The sequence below is a fragment of the Geotrypetes seraphini genome, chromosome 8, assembly GCF_902459505.1.
Source record: "Geotrypetes seraphini chromosome 8, aGeoSer1.1, whole genome shotgun sequence".
NCBI classification, from domain to species: domain Eukaryota; kingdom Metazoa; phylum Chordata; class Amphibia; order Gymnophiona; family Dermophiidae; genus Geotrypetes; species Geotrypetes seraphini.
The window spans coordinates 41,375,504-41,402,355 of NC_047091.1; the positions used below are offsets into that span (position 1 = coordinate 41,375,504).

Here is a 26,852-nt window from a genome sequence, read left to right on the forward strand (position 1 = left end):
CCCCCATCCCCCTCCTCTTCCCCCTACTTCTCTCCCTGCGGTTCGCAACTCTACGTTCAATTTGATATGTAACCTTTTGTAACTACTCTCTCCTTGCTGTTTGTAACTCTATGATCAACTGGATATGTAACCACTTGTAATCTTTGTTTAACTAATGTGAACCGCCTAGAACTCTTCGGGGTATGGCGGTATACAAAAATAAAGTTATTATTATTATTATTATCAATAATAGCAACCCACCCTCTTCTGCGCAAGAAATGTTGTAGCTCTATTAATAGTACCCAGAGACCCATCCCACCCTGCAGCGCCACTCCCCTGACCCCTCCCCATTATCCTCACCCCATCCCCCTCAGGTATCCTTTCCCCCCCTACCCACCCCGTCTTCCCCAAAACCTGTCCAACTTTTCCCCAAAGCCCTAAAATAGCACCACCACTACCAGATTGGTGCTAGTCACCTGTGGATGCCCGCCCACCCGAGCATTCCATCTTAGCCCGGACATAAACCCCCTCCTCTCCTCATCAGAAGTAGAGGCTTACTCGCTCCCAAAACACAGGCACGCTGAACCCCGCACGCATCCAAAACCTAGAACCCACAACACTCGCACTCCAAATGAACAACCCTCTCTGTCTCCCCTCTGCACATTCATCCCAATCCCTCAAGCTCCCCTCCTCATGTTTCACACACACCAGACTCATACCAGGAATTAAATATTAAAAGGGGGGATATAGGGCCCAGAGGTCCGCAGCAGGAAGCCTGTCCCAAGTGCCAAACTCACTCCCGACAATAGTATTAACCATAGTCCCCCCCACAGACAAGGCCAACAGGGCAACCAACTCCAACCAGGAGTAACAAAGATAGGGGAAAATGTGGGGGGCCCCAAGTCACCCTACTTCAACTCAAATTCTTGGGCCCCTTGCACAAAATTGAATAATTAACCCCCCATCAACAACTCGACCAGCGAACACCAGCTCAGGGAACACCAGAACCCCTCACATATCCAGAAGACCTCAAGTGCCCGAGTCCGCCCGTCTCTATAGATGATAACAGGACAGTGACTGGCACTGGTCCGGGAGATCAGTCCAGGCCCTCTGTGGCAGGAAGCAACGCCTCCACTCCCGAGAGAGGCAAGGAAGCCAAAAAGGCTTGTGCTGCTGCTGCGGACTCATAAACCGTGGTGGCTCCATTATGAGCGATTCTCAGCTTCACTTGGTAGGCCAATGCAATGCAGATCTTCCTGGTAAACACATTACAAATCGGGGAAAATGGTCTCCATTACTGAGCCACCCAGCTGGAATAGTCCTGAAAGCACAAGATTCGCCGGGCTTCATATTGCAAAGGTGATCCGGCACACACCACACGTAAGAGAGCAGTTTAGTAGGCGAAATTCAAGATGCACGTGATAAATCAGGCGGTGCCTGGCATCCCCTCCCAGTCGACTGCCAAGGCGATGTGCACATTTGAGCCACAGCGGCCCCAGGGTTCGCGGAAGATGAAAATTGGATTGTAGCCAATTTTGAAGGAAGCGGCCCAACTACCCCTCCGGAAGGGACTCGGGAAAGCCAACAAAGTGAAGGTTATTCCTGGGGCTGCGGTTCTCTAACTCTTCTATGCGGTCTAGACACCACAGCCAATCCGTGTGGCCCTGAGTTGTATTCTGCAGGTCCAGGGATCAGTCCTCTACATCGCTCAGACGTTGCTGGAAAGCCCCCAACTTTTGGCTCACCTACTCTATTGTACCCTGAACGTGTTTCCAATTTGCAGACATTTGTCCAAAATGGTGTCCAGTGCAGCTGTTACTTCCAGAGTTATCTCTGAAATCCAATTTGAGGCAAAGGAGGGGCTTGCAGGGCTGGGAGGTGCCACCATCTTGTCCTCCGACCCCTTTGCTCGATCCTTGTCCTTTTGACTCGATTTGCTAGCCATCAGTGTGCTGTACTCAGTCCAACAAGAGCTCCTGTGCATCCGCACACCATGAGGGAGCAGGTAGGAGCAATATAAAGGATTTTAATGCAGATTGTAGGCATTTGCTCGGTCAGGCAACAGGAGAGGCGTGGATCAGCACCCTCTCCCAAGCATAGCAGCATGTGACTCTCTCCTGAAGAGAGCTTTAAACTAGAATTGTTTGGGTTGGGTGATCAAAGCCTCCAGGTAAGTTTAAGCCCTCAGGTAAGTTTATTACTAAATACCTCTACAGAAATGAAAATAGGAGCATTGTTTGGAAAGCAGTATATACTAATGCACTAAGTATGGGAAACAAGGTTCTAGATCTAGAGGCTTTGATAGAAGAGGCTAAGTTGGATTTAGTGGAGAACTATAACTGGGATATGACTATGCTTTTGTGATTAAGAAAGATGAATATATTTCTTTCCTTGTCATCAGCAGGAGATGAATCCAAACAAGTGGGTTATGTCTACCTACTAGCAGGTGGAGATAGAGAGTAGAAAATGACATGACATGACTCATTTTCCCGTACTGGCGACTTCTTTTCCTGTTCCTGCCCCATTCCTGCAATCATAAGTGTTTGAGACTTGTGCAGTTACGGCAGAGCTTACAGGAATGGGACAGGGATATGGACAACACTTGCAGGGACGAGATAGGGAAATTGAATTCCTGCAGGGACAAATTTGTCCCCATGTCATTCTCTAATAGAGCCAAATTGTTTCACTCTAAGTACAGTCCTGTTTTTATAACTCTTCAATTCTTCTTTTTTATACTATCTTTCATCTTATTTTCAACCAGAGACCTCAGAAACACCATTCCTCCGCCCCATACGTCCAGTCTTTTTGCGGGTAGACTTATGTGTTAAATCCTCATAGGTCAAGGTTGAGAATTCTATGAATGTATTCTTAACTATTCCCAATCAGAATTTTTAAAATTTATTTTCATATTTCTTCTATATTATTTAATTCTTATTCTTATTACTTATCTTTGTAGTAGTTAGTCTTTATTGCGTGTTGGTAGACTAAGCGGCTGGACCTGACATGTTTTACTATGGCTTAGTCAAGGATCCGCCCATAACCGCTGTCATCCGACTCTTGTAAATGCTCTCTAATATAGAGCACAAAACTGAGCTCTATCATATATACAATGGTCTGCTCACTGGTACTTCATTATTCTCTATCTCTGCAGTTGGATGGATGGTCTTTCTCCTGCTCCTGGTTTCATGTGTTGCTTCATATACCCTATAAGCTAGCGGTCTCAAACTCAAACCCTTTGCAGAGCCACATTTTGGATTTGTAGGTGCTTGGAGGGCTGCAGAAAAAATAGTTAATGTCTTAAATTACATAGCCCCTCTGAAAAAATGTAAAAAAAGACAACGTTTATCAGATAGCTGGTACAATACCGACTTAATAGTCTTAAAGCGAGAATTACACAAATTGGAAAGAATGGTGCAAATCAGGGAAAGATGAACATAGATTTACCTGGCAACTAAAGAATACAAAATAATGATCAAAGAAAAAGCGTAGCAAACATTACTCCCAAAAAAATTAAATCTCCTACTTTAAATAGTCATGAACTTTTCAAAATAGTCAATTCTTTGTTTGATATTGAATTCCACAGGCGCTCCAATACAGACTCCCCACCCCCTACGGTGATCTTAGCTGACTTTTTTGCTACAAAAATTCACAAATTGAAATTGTCTCTTGCAGGTTCAAACATAGATTTACTTATCACGCTTACTGCCTTAGACAAAGAAGATACAGCTGTTGACATGATCTGGAATCACTTTGAAAACCCAGACTGGAGCCACTTCCTCAAGCTTTACTCAAAATATGTAAAATCCAATTTCCTATTGGATTTTACTGACTATTTTGAAAGCAGCTCCTATCTCCTTCAAGGCTGAACTTTTTAACTGGGTTTCTTCATGCATGCGTACCAGTAAATTCCTGGAGGAACCTGGTCATATCCTCGTGACTCCTATTATCAAAAACCCAAAGAAGTCTGTTTCCTTGACGGCCAACTACAGACCCATTGCCAACATACCATTCTTTCTTAAACTAATGGAAGGTCTGGTTAACATCGACCTCATAAAACATTTAGAGAAGTTCAACATTCTACATGATTCTCAATCTGGCTTACAAACATATTACAGCACTGAAACAGTTTTGGCCTCTATGACTGACCATCTTTTCCATTTGTTTTCCCAGGGAAAAAGCGTAATGGTACTGCAGTTCGACTTGAGCAGTGCCTTAGACCTTGTTGATCATGACCTCCTGCTTAGGTGCCTTGATTCCAGCGGCATTTCCAGACGGGTACTAAATTGGTTCACGGGTTTCCTAAAAAAACGTACTTACCAGGTTACAGCAAAGGAACCTACTCTTAAGCTTGGTCCAAACCCTGTGGAGTGCCATAGAGCCCTTACTCTCCCCCTCACTTTTCAATATCTACATGGCATCACTGGGAAATATGTTATCCGATTTAAAACTGAAATCGTACATATACGCGGATGATATAACAATTATTATTCCCATAACCTTATTGACCCAAGAGACAGAACAATTCATCTCATCCGTCCTTACCAAGGTAGCACATTGGACCATGCACTCCAAACTAAAACTGAATCCCGAAAAAAACAAGATTTTCTAGGCAAGATCCAATAACAAGATCGTGAACACCTCCTTGAAACTAAATGGATCAGACTACCCAATTAATCCCACAACCAAAATCCTTGGCGTCACCCTGACGTTTGAAGATCACACTAATGCTCAAGTCAATAAATGCTTTCTCACTCTATGGAAACTTCGTACCATTAATCGATACTTCGATTTCTTATCCTTTCGACTGCTGGTTCAATCTCTGATCTTAAGTACCTTAGATTACTGCAATATTATATACTTGGGATCTCTCAAGAAAACCATCAAACGACTGAGAGTCGTCCAAAATGCTGCTGTCCGTCTCATTTATGGCTTCAAGAAATTAGACCATGTAAGCCCATATTACAAAAAAACTACACTAGCTGCCTGTGGAAGCAAGGGTCATTTTTAAGTTTGCTTGTCTTTGCTTCAAAACCATGACAGGTTCATCCCTAACCTATCTGTCTCACCAATTCAAATTCCCAGGCACAACTAATACACACAGTACCTACTTGTTCGCTTTTCCATCCCTAAAGGGCTGCACCTACAAGAGATACCTCGACAGAACACTATCATTCCAAGCAGGCAAATGGAACAAATGTTTAACCAACTTCATCTCTAACGCACTTTCGTACCAAACATTTAGGAAGTCAATAAAAACATCTCTTTGACACATTTCTCTGACCCCACTTCAACCTGATGTACTTCCAAAACACTTCCATATAAACCTGACTAAACTTAACATGCCAATGTAATTTTGAAAGTTCTTTGTAATGTCGCTGTTTGTATACAGTCTCATCCCTTGTAAACCGCTTAGAACTGTTTGTGGTATGGCAGTATATAAAAATAAAGTTGTTATTATTAAAGAAATAACAACTTTACATGAGGTAAAACTCATTATAGTTTATAAATCTTTCCTTAATTGCTTCTGATAATTTCAGCTATACACAGCTGAAAGCAGTGCAACATTCAGAAAGTGAAGTTTAGATAGTTTTTCGCTTTCTGCATGTTGCACTGCTTTCAGCTCTGTATAGCTGAAATTAGAAGCAATTAAGGAAAGATTTTTAAACTATAAAAAGTTTTACCTCATGCAAAATTGTGATTTAAATTCTAATCTAAAGTATCAACTGCAAGAGACAAGACTTTGGTGTAATCCTCTAGGCTTTTTTGTAGAGGGGAGAATCAATATCCAACTTGTGCCTGGAAAACTTGTGCCTTAAGTGTCTGGTGGTCACGTCCGCAACCGCCTTCAGCTCTCACCTCCTCCAGCATCGGACACAACCACCATCTTACATCAAGCAGTCACTGCCAGGAGAAGTGCCAAATTTCACTAGATTACATACACACGCACAAGCTGCACTGCCTCCAATGGTTACCTTACGTTCTGGAACGTTGCCTGCCTCACTGCTATAACCTCACGTAAGTTGTCACACTCCCGGTACTGGATTCTGGAAAGCTACCGGGCAGTGTGCAAAAACACAACTCTGGCGTGCCTTCATAAAGTTGAAAGCCCTGCTGGTTATAATAATGTCAGGAAAAACAAAGTCAGAACAGCATAGTTCTCCAAAAATAATAAGGCTTTATTCAACAATGAAGTTGTGTCCATCAATGTAGCCAATGTTCAAAATTCAAAATCAAAAGTAAAAACAAACACAAACAGTTCAGTTGGCTTGGCTACTAAGTCAGCATAAGGCTGGACGAACCCTTTCCTCAGGGTAAGTGTTTATCAGTCTCTCACCAGTTTCTTCCACACCAAGAGGAAAACAATAGTTGGTAAGTTTGCACTGGTTATAAAAGTCAATTTGTCCTGATAAGCACACTGTGCCTGTCTGGGTTTAAACAGGCTTCCCCTACCAACTCAAGCAAGCTGGCGGGGGTGGGGAGTTGTTGAATCCACTAAACAAAATTGCCAGAAAATGGCCCCACAATCCCAACCCTTAGGATCTTCTGTGGATTCAGCCCCACAACTCCCACTGAAACAATCAACGGCTAAACTCTCCCCAGCAAAGGGGAAAAAAAACAGTTCACAGTCTTTTCCAACAGGGTAGAAGGCATCCGTGGTGAGCTTAGCAAATCTCACCCACACACAGCCAGCACTATGTCCTACATTCATCAAACACAATGCTGTTCAAAAAGGAAAAAAAACCTTAACTTTCCTCCATGCAGACTTCCTCAGGTTCCAAGGCAATGTCCATGGCTTCCTCTTGCTGTGAGCAATCTGGCAGGCTTGCCAGTGGGGAATCATCCAAATCTCTCATCTCAATCTCATTCCCCTGTTTGAACTCTGGAACACCTGGCCATGTGTCTCCTTCCTCTGCTGGGTCAGGACTTCCTCTTCTAAGCTTGCTCTGCTCAGTTTGTCCTGCTCTCAGAAAGCCACGCCCTAACCTGAGTGGGGGATGGGCTGGCTTTTGCTTTTGCTGAGCCTTCTCCTGCTGCTCAATTAACTTCGTCACATCAAGGTCTGTGAGGGGGAAGCTCAAAGTGCCTAACTTGGCTCACAACTTACAAACCAAATATAATGTAATATGTCAAAGAACATGTCACATTATATGATGTTATAGGGCGCTCTCAGTGTGAACCCTCAGTGATAGGAGCTCAGCTCCGACACTTCACTTTTGGGTCAAGGCCATAAGCCTCCACCCGCACACCATCATCGAGCGTCCTGTGTGTGCAGAAATCAAAGTGAGTAAATGAAACTCAACACAAACAACCTGAGCGACCCCCACACAAACCCTGCCAGCCAAACCCCCTCAAAAAACTCACACAAAATCACAAACAAAGTCAAAAATTATACCAAAAAGTGAAAATCATATCCAAAAGAGACAATACTTATCCAAAACTGTCACACAAACGGAAAAACCGCGCCAGGAGGAAAGGTTCAACCGCGCTGGTTTCGGGAGTAGCCCTTCTTCAGGAACCTGGCCTCCAACAGAACACAAGCAGAGAGGAAGGCTGGAGGGCGGGGTGCCCGGGAGGGAGAGCACATCGGCTAAAACAGATCCACAGGTGACATCATGCACGAACCAACCAATCATACAGTGCCAGCACTCAACACAATCAGCACCACAGAAAAGAGAAAGAGAAGGGGGAGGGAAAAAGAAACACCCACCAATAGGAACACCGCAATCAAAAAGAGTCCCCCCCCACCCACACACACGCAAGCACACCACACACTGCATCCAAAATCCACTATCCAGAGGGAGCCACAAACCCTGTTAAACAATGGTATTCCATTCCACACTTTCGTTAAGGCCATTCGGCTGAACAGATTGTAATTGAAAAATCCAATATTGTTCCCTGAGATTCAGGTGAGCCTGTCGATCCCCCCTAAAGTCCCAAGGGACTTGCTCAAGCACGAACCAGGATAGGTCAGTAAAACAGTGGCCAAAGACAGCACAGTGGGGTACCAGAGGGGCAGACTGAGATCCAGTACGGATCCGGCTTCTATGTTCTTGCAGTCTGACCCTGACACTTCTGCTGGTCCGTCCCACATAGCACAAACCACACGGGCAGATAATGACATAAACTACCCATTTAGAATCACACGAAGTTTGCGCTCTGAGGTGGTAAGTGCGTTGGGTCCGGGGATGTTGCCAGGTAGAAATTGACAAAGATAAATGATACATGTCACAATGTCCACATGGTTGATGTCTGCCCCCACTGTGGGCCCGACTCCTGGTAGCCAGAAGGTCCTTCAAGTTCTTAGAACGAGCAAAAGCGATACACGGGGTCTCCTTAAATATAGTATGGTGTCCCAAAACATGCCAATGTTTCCTCACAATATTAGCTATCTGGTGGGCTTGATTGGAAAATGATATAACACACACCTGTTGCTCTAGAGGTGGGCGAATGACAGGAGCCCTTAGCAATTCAGGGTTAGCATAGCGGGCTCTACGGTACGCTCTTCTAATAATCCATTCAGGATAGCCACGAGCCTTAAAACGCAGAGACAAAGCCTTTGCCTGAGCCTTATACTCTCTCAATGATGAGCAAATCCGACGAATCCTGAGGAATTGCCCCACGGGCACCGACTGGCACAACCGGACAGGATGGCAGCTAGTATAATGTAAATACGAAGTCCGATCCGTAGGTTTGCGAAACACAGTAGTAACCAGTTTACCCTGCTCTTTGCTAACCCTGGTATCCAGATAGGTGACACTGCTTGTATTGACCGTGGCAGTAAACTTTAAATGCCTATCAAGAGTGTTAAGCCAAGTCAGAAACTCATAAAACCTGGCCTTGGTGTCAGTCCAGATAAGGAACACATCATCAATAAAGCGGAGCCATATGGCGATATGGATCATCCATGCAGATGGATATAACAGACGTTCCTCAAAATTTGTGACATAAAGATTAGCCATACTGGGGGCCATGGCTGTACCCATGGCTACCCCATGCGTTTGGAGATAAAACTCTCCACGCACTTCAAAAAAGTTCTTTTGTAACACCAAGGTGGCCAATTGCATGAGGAAAGCTTTGGTTATACGATGGTGAGGCCCCGTAGATAGATGATGTTCAACAATCTTTAAGGCTTCAGTCTGAGGTATATTGCTATATAAAGCTTCCAAATCCATGGTTACCAGAAGATCGGACTGCTGCACCTGGATAATATCAATTCTATTGAGAAAGTTGGTGGTGTCCAATACAAAAGACCGTGCTTGAGCAACCTGGGGTTTCAAAAAATGGTCAACCATTTTAGACAAGGGTTCAAGGATAGTACCCCGGAGCGACACAATGGGTCTACCCGGGGGGTCGTTGAGAGTTTTATGAATTTTGGGTACAGTGTAAAAGTGGGGGCTGCGGCTGGGGACCTGGGATAAATATTTGGCCTCAGATTTGGTGATAATGTTATTCTGCAGTGCCTCCTGCACCACAACTGCAATCCCCTGACGCAGAGCGGGGGAGGGATCCCCATCAAGTTTAATATACCAGTCTGCGTTGGAGATATGCGCATCCACCTGAGCATTGTACTGGGTCAAAGATTGAACGACCACAGCTCTGCCCTTATCAGCGGGTTTGATATCCAAGTCAGGGGTATCTCTAAGGGACTCCAGAGCAAGCTGTTGCACCCTGGTCATATTGACAAAGTGACGACCAGGAGGAACCTGTCCAAGCTGATCAATATCACGTAATATCAAATCACGGAATACTTTGATATGAGCATCCATGGGCCCCGGGGGGGTCCAATGAGATTTGACCCTGAATAAAGAATCATCCCGGGTACCCACCTGAGAAGAGAAAAACAGCTTGATCTGGAGACCCCTCACAAACCGAGCCATATCCCTATGTGCTGTGAAAAGATCCAACCCAGTAGTGGGAACAAAAGACAATCCCTTCTCCAGCACTTGAATCTGTGCATCGGAGAGGGCAACCCCTGATATGTTGACCACTAAGGACCCCTCGCTGCTTGCGAACGAGTTACTGGAAGGTTGTATATTTGGGCTGTATTGCGGTCTGGATAACCCCTGCGGCCCCGAGACCGTCTCCTTGGGCCTCGCCTGGATCCTCGGCCTAAAAAACGCCCTGACCCCATATACAAATTACGTCCACTGGAATCGCTAGAGGACGAACCATCATCAGATGGATATGTAGAAACCTGTGGTATCACCACAGAAGACCCCTGAGGCTGCATCCAGGAGTATACATACCCCGACGCATAATCCTCAGCGTCCCTGTGAAATTTCTTAACCTTGCCCTGCTTGATTTTATTACGATACTGGTCATGTGCTGCCTGCAAATCAGGCAAACACTGGGCAAACAAAGGTGCTGAATTGGGGTCAGAAGTTAATTTAGTCTGAATCTCCGTGCTGTGATCAGTAATTTCATGAGAGACCTCCTGAATGGTGTCAATCAGTAACACCATCAGGTCCAGGGAACACTTATTAAGAATTGCAGCCCATTTGTGTAGAAAAGAGTCCCTATTGGTGAACATACCAGGGGGTTTGTGCACCCTCAAGCCCCGGGGAATATAATGATTTTTAATATACTCCACCAATGACATGCTATGCAAGTCTAACCTAATCAATTCCCTCTGTAAACTACACCACGTGTTTTTATTAGAAACAAAATTCGGCACATATACATTCACATCAAGATCCTCCTGAAAAAGGGAGGTCTTGGTCGTGCATGAAGTCACCTGATCCGCAGAAAAGCACAGAGTGCGCTGCCACTCGGGCAACTCCATAGAGTGAGACAAAATAATCCACAACAACACACTCCTGATTTGCCAAACAAATCCTAAACTAGAAAAAACAAGGAAGGCAAACAAGTCACATCAAGGTCTGTGAGGGGGAAGCTCAAAGTGCCTAACTTGGCTCACAACTTACAAACCAAATATAATGTAATATGTCAAAGAACATGTCACATTATATGATGTTATAGGGCGCTCTCAGTGTGAACCCTCAGTGATAGGAGCTCAGCTCCGACACTTCACTTCTGGGTCAAGGCCATAAGCCTCCACCCGCACACCATCATCGAGTGCCCTGTGTGTGCAGAAATCAAACCAATCAACAATCAAAGTGAGTAAATGAAACTCAACACAAACAACCTGAGCGACCCCCACACAAACCCTGCCAGCCAAACCCCCTCAAAAAACTCACACAAAATCACAAACAAAGTCAAAAACCATACCAAAAAGTGAATTCTGTTGGAGGCCAGGTTCCTGAAGAAGGGCTCCTCCCGAAACCAGCGCGGTTGAACCTTTCCTCCTGGCGCGGTTTTTCCGTTTGTGTGACAGTTTTGGATAAGTATTGTCTCTTTTGGATATGATTTTCACTTTTTGGTATGGTTTTTGACTTAGTGATTTTGTGTGAGTTTTTTGAGGGGGTTTGGCTGGCAGGGTTTGTGTGGGGGTCGCTCAGGTTGTTTGTGTTGAGTTTCATTTACTCACTTTGATTGTTGATTGGTTTGATTTCTGCACACACAGGGCGCTCGATGATGGTGTGCTGGTGGAGGCTTATGGCCTTGACCCAGAAGTGAAGTGTCGGAGCTGAGCTCCTATCACTGAGGGTTCACACTGAGAGCGCCCTATAACATCATATAATGTGACATGTTCTTTGACATATTACATTATTTATCCCAGGACAAGCAGGCAGGTATTCTCACTAGTGGGTGATGTCATCCGACAGAGCCCCGATACGGACATCTTGCAAGCATGTCTTGCTTGAAGAAACTCAGAAGTTTCGAGATGCCCGCACCGCGCATGCGCCAGTGCCTTCCCGCCCGATGTACCGGGCGTGTCTCCTCAGTTCTTTTCTTTCCGCGGAGCTGAGAAGTTTCACTTCATTCTGCGCTGACTGAATTTCAGTAAAATTTGCCTTCTTTGTACCGCGTGATTTGTTTATTTGTTTATTTCTACTTTAACATTAGTATTTCTTTTCAAAAAAAAAGTTAAAATTATTTCTTCCGGCGGTTCGGCCGGGCCGGCCTCGTGGCTTAGGCCCAGCGCCTTCGACCTTGCGGCGACGATTTTCCGGCCTATGTCCCGGCCAATCACCGGTTTTAAAAAGTGCAGCAAGTGCCAGCGTGCGATTTCGTTGACGGACCCGCATCGACGCTGTCTTCAGTGTCTTGGTCCAGAACACATACCGAAATCGTGCCGGCCTTGTTCCACGCTTACTGCGCGCTCGTTTAAACGGCGCTGCTTGCTCTGGGAGTCGATGTTTAAGATGGAGACTGCTAAGGAGCCGTCTGCTTCCACTTCTACTGATGTTTCGCCGGTCCGTGCGAAACCTGCATCGACGACTCCTGCATCTGGCCTTGTGAAGCCGGCATCGTTTACACCGACTTCAGCCTCGAGTTCGACACCGGTGCCTGTCCCCGTCTCCTCGGCTCAGGTATCGCCTTCCACTGTCCCTCCGGTGGTCATCAAAGTGCCTAAAGCTAGCAAGCAGAAGCACTTGGCCGCTAAGGAGCGCGAAGACCGTGCTGGAGGACCCCCTTTTGGTGCGGATCCCTCCATATCGGCTTCGCTGCGATCCCTGCTGGAAGCTCAGTTTGTCGAGCTTATGCAGTCTATGGGACCCCGGCTTATCGCCTCCATTCAGGGTGACCTCCCGGTCCCGGGGGGCGGACCGCCCCCTCCCCCTCGTCGTTCGATCTCACTACTCGACGAGGAGGATCGGCACTCCATACCAGGCCTGGTGAGTCCGCATCTTTGCCACATCTACGATCCACTGCATCTAGTCCCATCCATTCCGTGGAGGCTTCGGGGGACCGTGCGATGCATAGGAGGTCTCGTTCTCCATCCCGACACCGGGAGGGGCATCGATCCCGACACTCGTCTCGGCACTCCTCGCGTCATTCGGAGGTGTCTCCGCAAAAGAAGATGCAGCGTATGGGATACTCCTCGTCGGATTTATCCCCGCCTGAGGGACCGGAGTATGAGGAACCATCTACCTCCCATTCTCCTTGCTGCTCTCAGTTCTCTCTGGACCCGGAGGCTTCCACTTCTTCTAGTCCGTCTCGCCGGCTGGCGCTGGCGGACCAACTGTCCTTTTCTTCCTTCCTCCGACAAATGGCGGACGACTTGGATGTGACTTTGGACACTGGTTCTCGATATTCCAAAGAGTATCTGGACACCATGCACTTGCCTCACCCTCCGGCGGAGTCGCTCCGGCTTCCTCTGCATAAACTGCTTGATCAGACTTTCATGCGTTGTTTTGAAACTCCTTATTCCATTCCTGCAGTTCCCAGCAAGTTGGAGGCTCGATACCGCATCGTCCACCACAAAGGGTTTGAGGGAGCGCAACTCTCTCATCAGTCCCTTCTGGTCGAGTCCTCCCTCAAACGATCCCATCCCTCTCAGGTTTACGCCTCAGTACCACCGGGCCGAGAAGGGAGGACGATGGATAAGTTTGGTAGACGTATGATGGCGTCTCGAGTGCTCAATTACAATTTTTTCTTTTCTTCATATTTGGATTTCTTCTTGCTGGTGCTCCGCAAGTTCATACCTTTTATCGATGCTCAGGCTCAATTCGAGTTTGAAGAGGTGGTGGCGACCCTTTCCCAGTTGCACCTCCAACTGATGCAATCCTCCTACGATGCCTTCGAGCTCTCGGCACGTGCTGCTGCCTGTTCGGTAGCCATGCGTCGCCTGGCATGGCTCCGTATGATTGATATGGATCCGAACCTCCAAGACAGGCTTGCGAATGTGCCTTGTGCGGGGGCGGATCTGTTCGATGAGTCTATCGAGACTGTTACTAAGAAGCTTTCGGATCATGAGAAGTCCTTCCAGTCTATTCTGCGGCCTAAGCCCAAGCCTCAACAGTCTCGACCCACTAGGCCGCCTTTGATTTATCAGTGGCGTTATCAGCCGAGGCAAACTCCTCCTGCGAGACAACCTGCGAAGAGACAGCCTCCCCAGAAGCCTCAGCAGAAGCCTCAGATGCCGGCTGCACCCAAGGCTACTCAGCCTTTTTGACTCTCTTCCAGGGAGCATAACCGACCTCGTTCTGTCTCCCCCCCGTTTTTCCCATTGGGGGTCGTCTCCATCATTTTTGTCATCGATGGGAGACCATCACCACGGACCTTTGGGTCCTTACCATCGTAAGAGAAGGATACTCTCTTCATTTCCAACGGGTCCCCCCGGACCACCCGCCAAGAGAGTATCCTTCAAACTTGACGCAGACCGCTCTTCTCCTTCAGGAGGCTCAGGCTCTGCTTCGGCTTCGGGCCGTCGAGCCGGTTCCGTTAGATCAGCAAAACCAGGGGTTTTACTCCCGGTACTTCCTCATTCCGAAGAAGATGGGCGATCTGCGTCCCATTTTGGACCTTCGAGCCCTCAACAAGTTTTTGGTCAAGGAGCGGTTCCGTATGCTGACCCTTGCTTCTCTCTATCCCCTCCTCGAGCAGAACGATTGGTTATGCTCTCTGGATCTCAAGGAGGCCTACACTCACATCCCTATTCATCCGGCCTCCCGCAAGTTCCTCAGATTTCGGGTGGGACATCTACATCTGCAGTATCGAGTGCTTCCATTCGGCCTCTCCTCGTCTCCCAGAGTCTTCACGAAGTGTCTGGTGGTGGTGGCCGCTGCACTCCGGAACATGGGTCTTCAGGTGTTTCCATACCTCGACGACTGGCTCATCAAGGCCCCTTCGGCTCCAGAGGTCATTTCGGTGACCTTGACTACCATTTGTTTCCTGCAGAGTTTGGGCTTCGAGATCAACTTTCCCAAGTCACATCTTCAGCCCACCCAGTCTCTCCCCTTTATCGGGGCGGTCTTGGATACCATTCAACTTCGAGCATTCCTTCCTTCACAACGCATGGATGCTCTCCTTCTACTCTGCCAGTCGGTGTCTTCTCGCCAATCCATCTCAGCGAGACACATGATGGTCCTCTTGGGCCACATGGCATCTACAGTTCATGTGACGCCTTTTGCCAGACTACATCTCAGAATTCCTCAATGGACCCTGGCATCTCAGTGGACTCAGGTGTCCGACCCGTTATCCCGTCACATTGTAGTCACTCCTGCTCTACGGCAGTCTCTTCTTTGGTGGATGACCTCTTCGAATCTATCCAGAGGTTTGCTGTTTCACTCTCCTCCCCACCAGAAAGTTCTCACGACCGATTCTTCGAACTATGCCTGGGGGGCTCATCTGGATGGTCATCGCACTCAGGGGTTCTGGACCAGTGCGGAATGACTCCATCAAATCAATCTTCTGGAGCTCAGAGCCATCTTCAATGCTCTCCAAGCTTTTCAACATCTGCTTCACGACATGGTGGTCCTTATTCGCACAGACAATCAGGTCGCCATGTATTATGTCAACAAACAAGGGGGCACGGGCTCGGCCCCTCTTTGCCAGGAAGCTCTTCGAGTCTGGGATTGGGCTGTTCGCCACAACGCCTTCCTCAAAGCTGTCTACATTCAGGGGAAGGACAACGTCTTGGCAGACAAATTGAGTCGTCTTCTCCAGCCTCATGAATGGACGCTCCACTCCGACCCCCTGCATCAGATCTTTGCACAGTGGGGAATGCCTCTGATAGACCTCTTTGCAGCCCCCCACAATTTCAAACTGCCTCAGTTTTGCTCCAGGATCTACACTCCTCATCGCCTCGAGGCAGATGCCTTTCTACTGGATTGGGCGAATCACTTCCTGTATGCGTTTCCTCCATTCCCTCTCATTCAAAAGACTCTGGTCAAGTTGAGATCAGACCATGCCACCATGATTCTGATTGCTCCTCGGTGGCCCAGACAACCTTGATACTCCCTTCTACTTCAACTGAGCAGCAGGGAGCCAGTACTTCTTACAGTGTTTCCTTCACTACTTACTCAGCATCAAGGTTCACTACTTCATCCCAACCTGCAGTCCCTCCACCTTACAGCTTGGTTCCTTTCAACGTAACTCCTCACCAGTTCTCTCAAGCAGTGAGGGAGGTCTTGGAGGCTTCCAGGAAGCCTGCTACTCGACAATGCTATTCCCAAAAATGGACTAGATTTTCTTCCTGGTGTATTTCCAATGCCACAGAGCCTCAGCGAGCTTCCCTATCTTCTGTGTTGGACTATCTTCTACACCTGTCTCAGTCTGGTCTCAAGTCTACCTCTATACGAGTCCACCTGAGTGCTATTGCGGCTTTCCATCAGCCTCTACAGGGGAAACCTTTGTCTGCTCATCCTGTGGTTTCCAAATTTATGAAAGGACTTTTTCATGTCAACCCTCCTATCAAACCTCCTCCTGTGGTTTGGGATCTCAATGTTGTCCTGTCTCATCTCATGAAGCCTCCGTTTGAACCTCTCAACAAGGCTCCACTTAAGTACCTCACCTGGAAGGTGGTTTTTCTGGTGGCCCTCACGTCTGCTCGCAGGGTCAGTGAGCTTCAGGCCCTAGTGGCGGATCCACCGTTCACTGTTTTCCATCATGACAAGGTGGTTCTTCGTACTCATCCAAAATTCTTGCCTAAGGTGGTCTCTGAATTTCACATCAAGCAATCCATCGTGCTTCCAGTGTTTTTTCCAAAGCCTCATTCTCACCCTGGAGAATCTGCTTTACACACTCTGGACTGTAAACGTGCTTTAGCTTTCTACTTGGATCGCACAAAGCCACACAGAACTGCTCCTCAACTTTTTGTCTCCTTCGATCCAAACAAGTTGGGACGACCTGTATCGAAGCGCACCATCTCCAACTGGATGGCGGCTTGTATCTCTTCCTGCTATGCCCAGGCTGGATTATCCCTTCCCTGTAAGGTCACAGCCCATAAGGTCAGAGCAATGGCAGCATCTGTTGCCTTCCTCAGATCGACACCAATTGAGGAGATTTGTAAGGCTGCCACTTGGTCCTCGGTTCATACATTCACCTCTCATTATTGTCTGGATACTTTCTCCAGACGGGATGGACAGTTTGGCCAAACAGTGTTACAAAATTTATTCTCTTAAGTTGCCAACTCTCCCACCATCCCATTGAGGTTAGCTTGGAGGTCACCCACTAGTGAGAATACCTGCCTGCTTGTCCTGGGATAAAGCAATGTTACTTACCGTAACAGTTGTTATCCAGGGACAGCAGGCAGCTATTCTCACGTCCCACCCACCTCCCCTGGGTTGGCTTCTCAGGCTAGCTACCTGAACTGAGGAGACACGCCCGGTACATCGGGCGGGAAGGCACTGGCGCATGCGCGGTGCGGGCATCTCGAAACTTCTGAGTTTCTTCAAGCAAGACATGCTTGCAAGATGTCCGTATCGGGGCTCTGTCGGATGACATCACCCACTAGTGAGAATAGCTGCCTGCTGTCCCTGGATAACAACTGTTACGGTAAGTAACATTGCTATTTGGTTTGTAAGTTGTGAGCCAAGTTAGGCACTTTGAGCTTCCCCCTCACAGACCTTGATGTGACTTGGTTGCCTTCCTTGTTTTTTCTAGTTTAGGATTTGTTTGGCAAATCAGGAGTGTGTTGTTGTGGCTCAATTAACTTCAGCAGGTGAATGCTCAAAGAGCTAAGAGCCTGTCTCCTAGGTTGTGCTTTACTGGGAGCTACTCTAGGCTTAGAGGAGTGAGTGTTCTCATCCTGCTCCCCCTCCTCCCAGGGCTCCTGCTCTTGGGCACTCTCATTAAGGATAGAGTCTTGTTGTCTACTAGTAGAAGAGCTGCTGCATTGATCAGCTCTCTTCAAGGTTAGGTTTTTTTTGTCTTTTAACTGGAGCAAGACTAGCTGCAGTGCTGGGCTTGTGACAAAGTGTTTTCCTGCATCTGTACGCGATTGTCCTCTCCACTCCACCTCACAATGGTGTACAGACGCAGGAAAGTACTTGTGTGAGGGGGGAACAATGGTAACATATCGAGGGCCTCAAAATAGTATCTGGTGGGCCACATGTGGCCTGTGGGCCGTGAGTTTGAGATCACTGCTCTAAGTGATAGCCAGGCTGGCTCCACCAGGTTTTGCTAGGTTCCTGTTCAACTATGCTATTTCAGTTGAATGACGGGATTTGGCTTCCTGGGTGCCTATTTAAGGGTGTAGCTGGTGGTGCCAGTTCCCTACCCATCTTGGTTGTCCTGCACATCTACTCCTTCCTCGTATAAAAAAAGCAAAAGAACGATGTTTGCAAAAACCCAGAGGGTGTGCTATGGATTGGGGGGGAGTGTTTAAGGATTGAGAGAAGTCAGCTATGTGTGTGCCATTTGAGTTGATTTTGCTAGCAGTGAATATGTGCTTATTCTCCCTTATCCTTTCAAGCTGCTTTTGTTCCCACACAGTTACTCCAACTTGAGGACTGGGGGTGTCTGTCCATTGACATCTTGCCAGTATGGTTTCTTGACCAGGGCAATGGTATAGTTTTTTGGCGGGAAGGTTTTCCAGCATTTGCTTGAATAGGTGCTCTGCTCTGGGGTATATAGGGAGGTATATTGGATATATTGTGTTTATATCAAAATTTTAATAAACTTGAAACTGATAATAATAAACTTGTATATAGCAAAATACAAGTATGGTCGGCAAAATTCCATCTTATAAGAACATAAGAATTGCCGCTGCTGGGTCAGACCAGTAGTCCATCATGCCCAGCACTCCGCTCACGAAGTGGCCCTCTGGTCAAAGCCCAGCGCCCTAATTGAGACTAGCCCTACCTGCACACGTTCTTGTTCAGCAGGAACTTGTGTAACTTTGTCTTGAATCCCTGGAAGGTGTTTTCCCCTATGACAGATTCTGGAAGAACAGTCCAGTTTTCTACCACTCTCTGGGTGAAGAAGAACTTCCTTACGTTTGTATGGAATCTATCCCCTTTCAACTTTAGAGAGTGCCCTCTCTTTCTCCCTACCTTGGAGAGGGTGAACAACCTCTCCTTATCTACTAAGTCTATCCCCTTCAGTACCTTGAATGTTTCAATCATGTCCCCTCTCAATCTCCTCTGTTCGAGGGAGAAGAGGCCCAGTTTCTCTAATCTTTCGCTGTATGGCAGCTCCTCCAACCCCTTAACCATCTTAGTCGCTCTTCTCTGGACCCTTTCGAGTAGTACCGTGTCCTTCTTCATGTAAGGTGACCAGTGCTGTACGCAGTACTTCAGGTGAGGACGCACCATGGCCCAGTACAGCGGCATGATAACCTCCAATCTGTTTGTGATCCCCTTCTTTATCATTCCTAGCATTCTGTTCGCCCTTTTTGCTGCCGCCGCACATTGCATGGACGGCTTCATCGACTTGTCGATCAGAACTCCCAAGTCCCTTTCCTGGGAGGTCTCTCCAAGTACCGCCCCGGACATCCTGTATTCGTGCATGAGATTTTTTGTTACCGACATGCATCATTTTACACTTACCCACATTGAACCTCATCTGCCATGTCGATGCCCATTCTTCGAGCCTGATTATGTCACATAGCAGATCTTCGCAATCCCCCTGCATCTTCACTACTCTAAATAACTTCGTATTGTCCGCAAATTTAATCACCTCGCTCGTCGTACCTATGTCCAGATCGTTTATAAAGATGTTGAAGAACACGGGTCCAAGCACCGAGTCCTGCAGCACCCCACTGGTGATGCTCTTCCAGTCTGAGTATTGTCCATTTACCCCCCGCTTTCTGTTTCCTATTCTCCAACCAGTTTTTAATCCACATGAGTATTTCACCTTCAATTCCTTAGCTCGCAATTTTCCGAAGTAGTCGTACATGCAGAACCTTGTCGAACGCCTTCTGAAAGTCCAGATATACAATGTCGACCGGGTCGCCCTTGTTTATCTGCCTGTTTACTCCCTCAAAGAAGTGCAGCAAGTTTGTCAAACAAGATCTGCCTTTGCTGAAACCGTGCTGGCTGGTCCTCATCAGCCCGTGTCCATCAAGGTGATCAATGATGCAGTCCTTTATCAGCGCCTCTACCATCTTTCTCGGTACCAAGGTCAGACTCAATGGTCTGTAGTTTCCTGGGTCTTCCCTTGAACCTTTTCTGAAGATCGGCGTAACATTCGCCACCTTCCGGTCCTCCGGAATCTTTCCCGATATGATTGACAGATTGGTTATTAGTTGAAGCATTTCAGCTATGGTCCCTTTCAGTTCCTTGATAACCCTCGGATGGATGCCATCCGGTCCCGGGGATTTATCGCTCTTAAAACCTATCGATCTGCCTGCATACCTCTTCTAGACTGACCGTTAATCCTGTCAATTTCCCATTTACACTCCCAGCAGATAGCCTAATGAGTTCCGTTATGCTGTGTATATCCTCTTCGGTAAATACAGATGCAAAAAACGTATTCAGTCTTTTGGCAATTGATTTGCCCTCCTTTAGCGCTCCCTTTATTTCTTGGTCATCCAACGGTCCCACCGCTTCCTTTGTGGGTCGTTTCCCTTTAATATATCGAAAGAAGGGCTTGAAGTTTTTTGCCTCCTTGGTTATTTTTTCCTTGTTGTCTCTTTTGGCCCCTTTTACCGCCTTATGGCACCTGCGTTGATGTTTGTGGTTATTCCAGTTTTCGTCCGTTTTTGATCTTTTCCATTCCTTAAATGGGTTTTTTTAAATCTCTGATTGCTTCCTTCATCTCTACAGTGAGCCACACTGGTTCTTTATTCTCTTTCCTCTTTGATCCCTTGTTGATACGTGGTATATATAGATTTTGTGCCTCAGTGACCGTATCCTTAAAAAGAATCCAAGCTTGCTCTAGCTCTTCAGCCTATTGGGAACCACAAAAACAAGGGGGTACTCGGAGAAATTGAAAGGGGACAGGTTTAGAACCAATGCTAGGAAGTTCTTTTTCACTCAGAGGGTGGTGGGCACCTGGAATGTGCTTCCGGAGGTTGTGATAGGACAGAGTACACTACGGGGTTTTAAAGAAGGATTGGATAAATTCCTGAAGGATGCGGGGATTGAGGGATACAGATAAAGGTAGAGATGGGATTATGAAAGGGTTTAGATAGAAGCATAAAGGGGAATAAACGGTTTTAGACAAGGATCTCCTTACAGGTCATGGGCCTGATGGGCCGCCGCGGGAGCGGACTGCTGGGCGCGATAGACCTCTGGTCTGACCCAGCGGAGGCAACTTCTTATGTTCTTAGTGTCTTTACAGTGTTTATCCTCTTCTTAATCTTCTTCCCCACCATGTGTCTCATCCCTTCATAATTCCCTTTTCGGAAGTTTAGCTCCATGGCCATTGTTCTGGACCGATGTTTTGCCCCTATTTCCAGATTGAAGCGGATCGTATTGTGATTGCTGTTTCCCAGGGTCCCTTCTACTTCTACATCTTGTGCTGGTCCTCATTGTCCATTTAGAATTAGGTCTAGAATTGCGTTTCCTCTTGTATTTTCCTTGACAAGTTGTTCCAGGAAGCAATCGCCTACAGTTTCAAGGAACTTGGTCTCTCTAGCACAGCCGGAGGTGCCTAGGTTCCATTCTATCCCCAGATAATTGAAGTCGCCCATGATAACTGTGTTGCCTCCCTTGCAGTTGCGTTTAATCTCATCCATCATTTCTTCATTAATTTCTTCGGACTTTCCTGAGGGTCAGTATTAGATGCCTATCCTCGTTACCGGTCCATTTGCTCCCGGAATTTTGACCCATAGAGACTCTAACTTATCTGTCTGTTGTGGTATGTTCTCTCCAGTAGATTCAATTCCCTCTTTGACGTATATGGCAATGCCTCCTCCTTTTTGAGTCACTCTGTCTCTGCGGTATAGTTTGTATCCCGGTAGCACCGTGTCCCAGACATTTTCATCAGTCCACCATGTTTCCGTGATGCCGATGATGTCAGCATTTTCCTTTTGTGCCACAGCTTCTAATTCACCCATTTTGTTTCTAAGGCTCCTTGCGTTCGTGTAAATACACTTGAGTTTGCAGCCTGTTCCCTTCTTGAGTGTCCTTCCCTCTTGTATCCCTTTTGGTCTGTCTTGTCTGCGATCTGGTGAGTCTTCCCTTCCGTCTTCCTGCACATTATGCTCCAGGTATACCGGTTCCCGAACCATCGACTCTCTCGGTCGACTGTCAGCTTTCCCCTTCTTCCTAGTTTAAAAACTTTTCAGTTTCTCTCTTGATGTTGCTTGCAAGTAGTCTCGTTACGTCTCTGCTGAGGTGGAGCCGTCCTTCCTGAATAGCTTGCTCTTCCCCCAAAACGTCGTCCAGTTGTGCACGAAGTGGAATCCTTCTTCCTCACACCAGCGCCGCATCCACGTGTTGACTTCTTGCAGCTCCATCTGTCTCTTCTCATCTGCCCTGGGTACCAGCAGGATCTCTGAGAATGCTATCCTCTGCGTTCTGGTCTTCAGCTTCCATCCTAGCATCTGGAACTGGTCCTTCAGTACTTCTCTGTTGTAGTTCCTGTTGCTCACGTTGTTCGTTCCCACATGGATCACCACCGCCCTATCTCCTTCTTCCACACTGTCGACGATCCTGTCGATGCGGCTCATTATATCTTCTACCTTGCTCCCGGTAGGCAGGTCACCAGTCAATCCAGTCTTCCTCCCGCTATGTGGCTGTCAACTTGTCTGATGATAGAGTCCCCCATGACGATTGCTGTCCTCTCTATCTTCTCTTGATTCTCCAGCCACAAGTCTGTGTCCTTGGTGTATGTCTGAACCCCCTCTCCCCAAAAAACAAAAACCTACTATGGTTTGGACAACACACAGACACACACAATCCTTTTCACTGTTAAAATGACAAAAAGGAGTCAACTTAAACACTGAACAAATCTAGAAAACATGCTGAGCCTTGAATATCATGTTAATAAGTTAATCAGGGCTTTAGCGATCCCTGCAGTCGGTTGGGGGTGTGCCTCTGATCGCCCCCATTTGCATACAGATGGTTGGCGAATCGGTCGGCCTGCCTCCAATTGCACATGGATCACACAAGGATCCACCTTCTGTCCACCTGTAATTTGTACCTAAGCATAAAGAGCTCCACCGACAGTACACGTAGAGACAGCATTAACTGTTCTGCTCAAAGAAGAAACATTAGAACAAAAACTCGAAACAGCCAACAGAAGTATCAAAGGAGCTCAGGAAAGACCTATATAACAATTTAAATATATCTTGTGATATGATGCGTATTCCTGCTAGCAGTGTCCCAGAAGCAGAGCATGCATTTGAGTTTGACTCAAACAGCACACCACAGTTTAAAATACATTTTTCTGAATCTGAGATTATTCCAGTCCTATGGGGCTCATAATCGAAAGAGAAATATGTCCAAAAACCGGCCTAAGTCAGCACTTGGACGAACATTTCGCAAATACATCCAAGTGCTGATACTAAAAACGGGTTTTGGACGTATTTCTAAACAACCTAGGCCTTCATAATGCCGCTGAACGACCAAGCTAAACGGGGCATTTTGGGAGGAGTGTTGAGGACAGTTGGGTGGGACGTGGACCGGTTTAGACTTAGTCGTACAGCATGTATAACCGAAAGTTATACAGCCGACGATCGACGGAACTTGGACATTGTGACTTAGGCCATCTAAAACATGATCTAAGTCACAAAAACCCACCTAAACTCACCAGATAAGAACTGAAAACACATAATACAGACCCCCACACACTACCCCAGTGATCACCGACCCCTCACCCCCATAAAAATATTAATCACACCTTTAAAATTCAGCCTAGCATAGGAAAGCCTAGTCATCTAGCACAGAGGCAGTTTAAGTCGTCTTGGGGGTGGATTACGAACTCATGGAAAGGAGGACCCATGCCCATAAGCCCCTGTAATCACTGCATTGATACTTAAACATGTACACTGCCCTATACACCCCCCAAACCCTTTTTTACTGGCATATAAGTGGCTCCTGCAAACATAAGGGCTATTGGGGTGGTAGATAAGTGGGTCTAGGGGATTCTGGAGGTGGTTTTGGGGGCTCACTGTAACGTATAAGGGAGCTGTAGGGAGGAGAAGACATGGCACCCTTTTTGTGAAGTTCACAGCAATGCCCTGTAAGGTACCCCACTATAGTACACCATGTCTGGGTGTGCAGTCCATCACTTTGCAGACCCCTCCCACGTCCAACAGGGCTTGTTCTAGGCATTTTGGACTTGGATGAAAAGTTGGACGAAAATGTGGTATAAAGATGGACGATTTAGTGGTTTGGACGATCAGATCGGCAGGACGTATAATTAGACGATTTTTGAAACGAAAAAAAGTTGGACGTATTTTTCGAAAATGTGTCTTAAGCTGTTTTTTACTTTGGACGACTTGTGAGATGGGCGTAAACGGACTTAGACGTCCCTTTCAATTATGCCCCTTTACGTGTATATATTGAAGAACTAAGGCCAGTAATGGGCAGACTTGCACGGTCTGTGTCCTGTATATGGCCATTCAGTTGAGGGAGGGCTTTGATGGCTGGGATGGTTTAGATGGGCTGGAGACACCAGTAGATAAAACCTACGCAAACTACCATAAGAACATAAGAATTGCCACTGTTGGATCAGACCAGTGCTCCATCGTGCGGCGGCCCTTAGGTCAAAGTCCAGTGCCCTATTTGAGTCTAGCCTTACCTTCATACGTTTTGGTTCAGCAGGAACTTATCTAACCTTTTCTTGAATCCCTGGAGGGTGCTTTCCCCTATAACAGCCTCTGGAAGAGCGTTCCAGATTTCTACCACTCTCCGAGTGAAGAAGAACTTCCTTACCAGGCAGAGCTCTGGGTTTCTGGCCCAGAAATATCTAAGAAAAAGGTCCATTTAAATTCAATTATTAATTTATAGAGCATGTATGATTGGGCAGATTAGATGGACCATTTAGGTCTTTTATCTGCCATCATTTACTATGTTGCTAAAGATCTGAATGCCATTGAAGACCTAGATATTCAGGGCTCCTTTTAGAAATGTGTGCTAGCATTTGTAGCACACGCACAGAATTAGCACGTGCTAGCTGAAAAAAATACCACCTGCTTAAAAGGAGGCAGTAGCGGCTAGCGTGTGCGGCATTATAGCGCGCGCTAAGTGCGTGGTAAAACTGCTAGCGCAACTTGTAAAAGGTGCCCTTAGTGCCAGTTCCTGGATAGGCATGGTACTTAATATCCAGGTCTAAATTTGCTGGTAGCTGAATATTGATCTAACTAATAATGATGACATTCTGCTATTAACTTTTCTTTTGATACCATTGTATGCTGATTTTCTATGGCAAGTGCACTGAATGCTTGCTTTGCTTTTCCTTTATCTCTTCCCCTTGCAGAGAGACCTACTGTAAGAACACAAACACACTTAAGGAACTAGCCCTTCTGCTTCCTGTTCCACTGCAAACTAGCAGCAGAAAACTCACTAAGGTATGACTGGTTTGGTTGGGAAAACTAGTGAAAATTGCACTTGAGATAACACTCAGAGAAACAGGAAATTTGTTGTAGACCGGGAGGGGAAAGGAGGGGAGATGATGCATCTATATATAAATATATTTATTTTATTGAATTGCAAAGTGCAGTAAAACATGTCAAACAAAATATAACAGTTTTCTTTTATATATGCACATTATAATCCCAACCCCCTCCCCCCCTTCCCCTTACAAACCTTTCCAGGAGCACATATTGCATAAACAGTCAAGTTCACAAATTCAATAACCGACTCCGATCTTGAGGAGTAAGATCCATCCAAAAGTGTTCCCAAATCAAACAAAAGCGATGGCCAGGTCCAGTTTCAATATCAGCAAATTGCCTACGTTCCAGGGAGGCATGTACTATCATCAACGATCTCCATTGGCTATATGTCGGCTCATTAGACAGCCAATTTGACAAAATGGTCTTCTTGCCTAGCAGCATCACTCTAGTCACAAAAGCAGTCAGTCCTTTAGGCTTAGGTGATGCTATATTATAGAATCCAAAAAGTGCTCTTGGTGTTGGAATCCACCGCCTGCTCCATATTGATGTAGTATACTGACCCAAATGATTCCAAAACTGGATAATGTGGGGACAAGACCAAAACATATGACCCAATGACGCATGAGCACACTTAGGACAGCTGTGGAATGGAGTAATACCCATCCGGTATGCTCGCATAAGTGGAATATAAAGCCGTAGAATGATCTTAAGTTGTAGTTCCCAATGTAGAATATTGGAGGACACCTTACTCAAATTTTTCAATACTTGTCACACTTATTGGGAGGAAAGAGTATACTGAAGATCCTCTACCCATGAAGCTGCTAAAATCTCAAACTTAATGCCTGGTTGACAACTAATCCCACATGATGGAATCGAAGAGGAATCAGTTGTTGAACAGAGAGACTAAACATCTCTGATAGGGCCTCTCGGCAGTCCTCCGTTAAATGACAGGCTAGCAATGAGTGAACATAGTGGTGCACTTGAAAAATATGCAAAAATATCCATCTCTGGTAAACCAAATGTGCATTGTAAGGAAGCAAAGGAGGCCAAATGTCCCTCTCCGTGTACAATTGGAATATATATTGTAATCCTTGTTTTTCCCACCTCTTGAAAGACAAAACTCTAGACCAGGCAGGAAATCACAATTTCCCTGAATTGGAAGATATGGAGAAACCACAGATGACAATTTTAAACAATGACAAACCCACTGCCACGTCCGCCTTGCAGGGGCAAATATAGTGTACAGTGCCACCATGTAGTGGAGGCCGGGGCTGAGACATATAATAAAAAGCTAATATGATATGGTGATAGCAATGACATTTCCAACTTGGTGGTGGAAAAATATGATGTTCCTCTAAACCAGTGGTTCCCAAACCTGTCCTGGGGGATCCCCAGCCAGTCAGGTTTTCAAGATATCCCTAATGAATATGCATGAGAGAGATTTACATATAATGGAAGTGACAGGTATGCAAATCTCTCTCATGCATATTCATTAGGGATATCTTGAAAACCTGACTGGCTGGGGGTCCCCCAGGACAGGTTTGGGAACCACTGCTCTAAACCATGTGAAGCTAGGAGT

At 46.5% G+C, this 26,852-nt stretch overlaps 1 protein-coding gene across 10 annotated transcripts in view; it reads left to right on the forward strand.

Moving 5' to 3' along the window:
* The window catches only part of BHMG1 (basic helix-loop-helix and HMG-box containing 1), a 484,779-nt gene that overhangs the window by 54,111 nt on the left and 403,816 nt on the right, over positions 1-26,852 (forward strand). For all 10 annotated transcript variants that reach the window (XM_033953753.1, XM_033953748.1, XM_033953746.1 and 7 more), the window contains one exon: positions 25,138-25,228. Coding sequence is in view for 9 of the 10 variants with exons in the window: in XM_033953748.1 (XP_033809639.1) it covers positions 25,138-25,228 (91 nt within the window). In the remaining variant the exon portion in view is untranslated. The remainder of the gene's footprint in view (positions 1-25,137; positions 25,229-26,852) is intronic.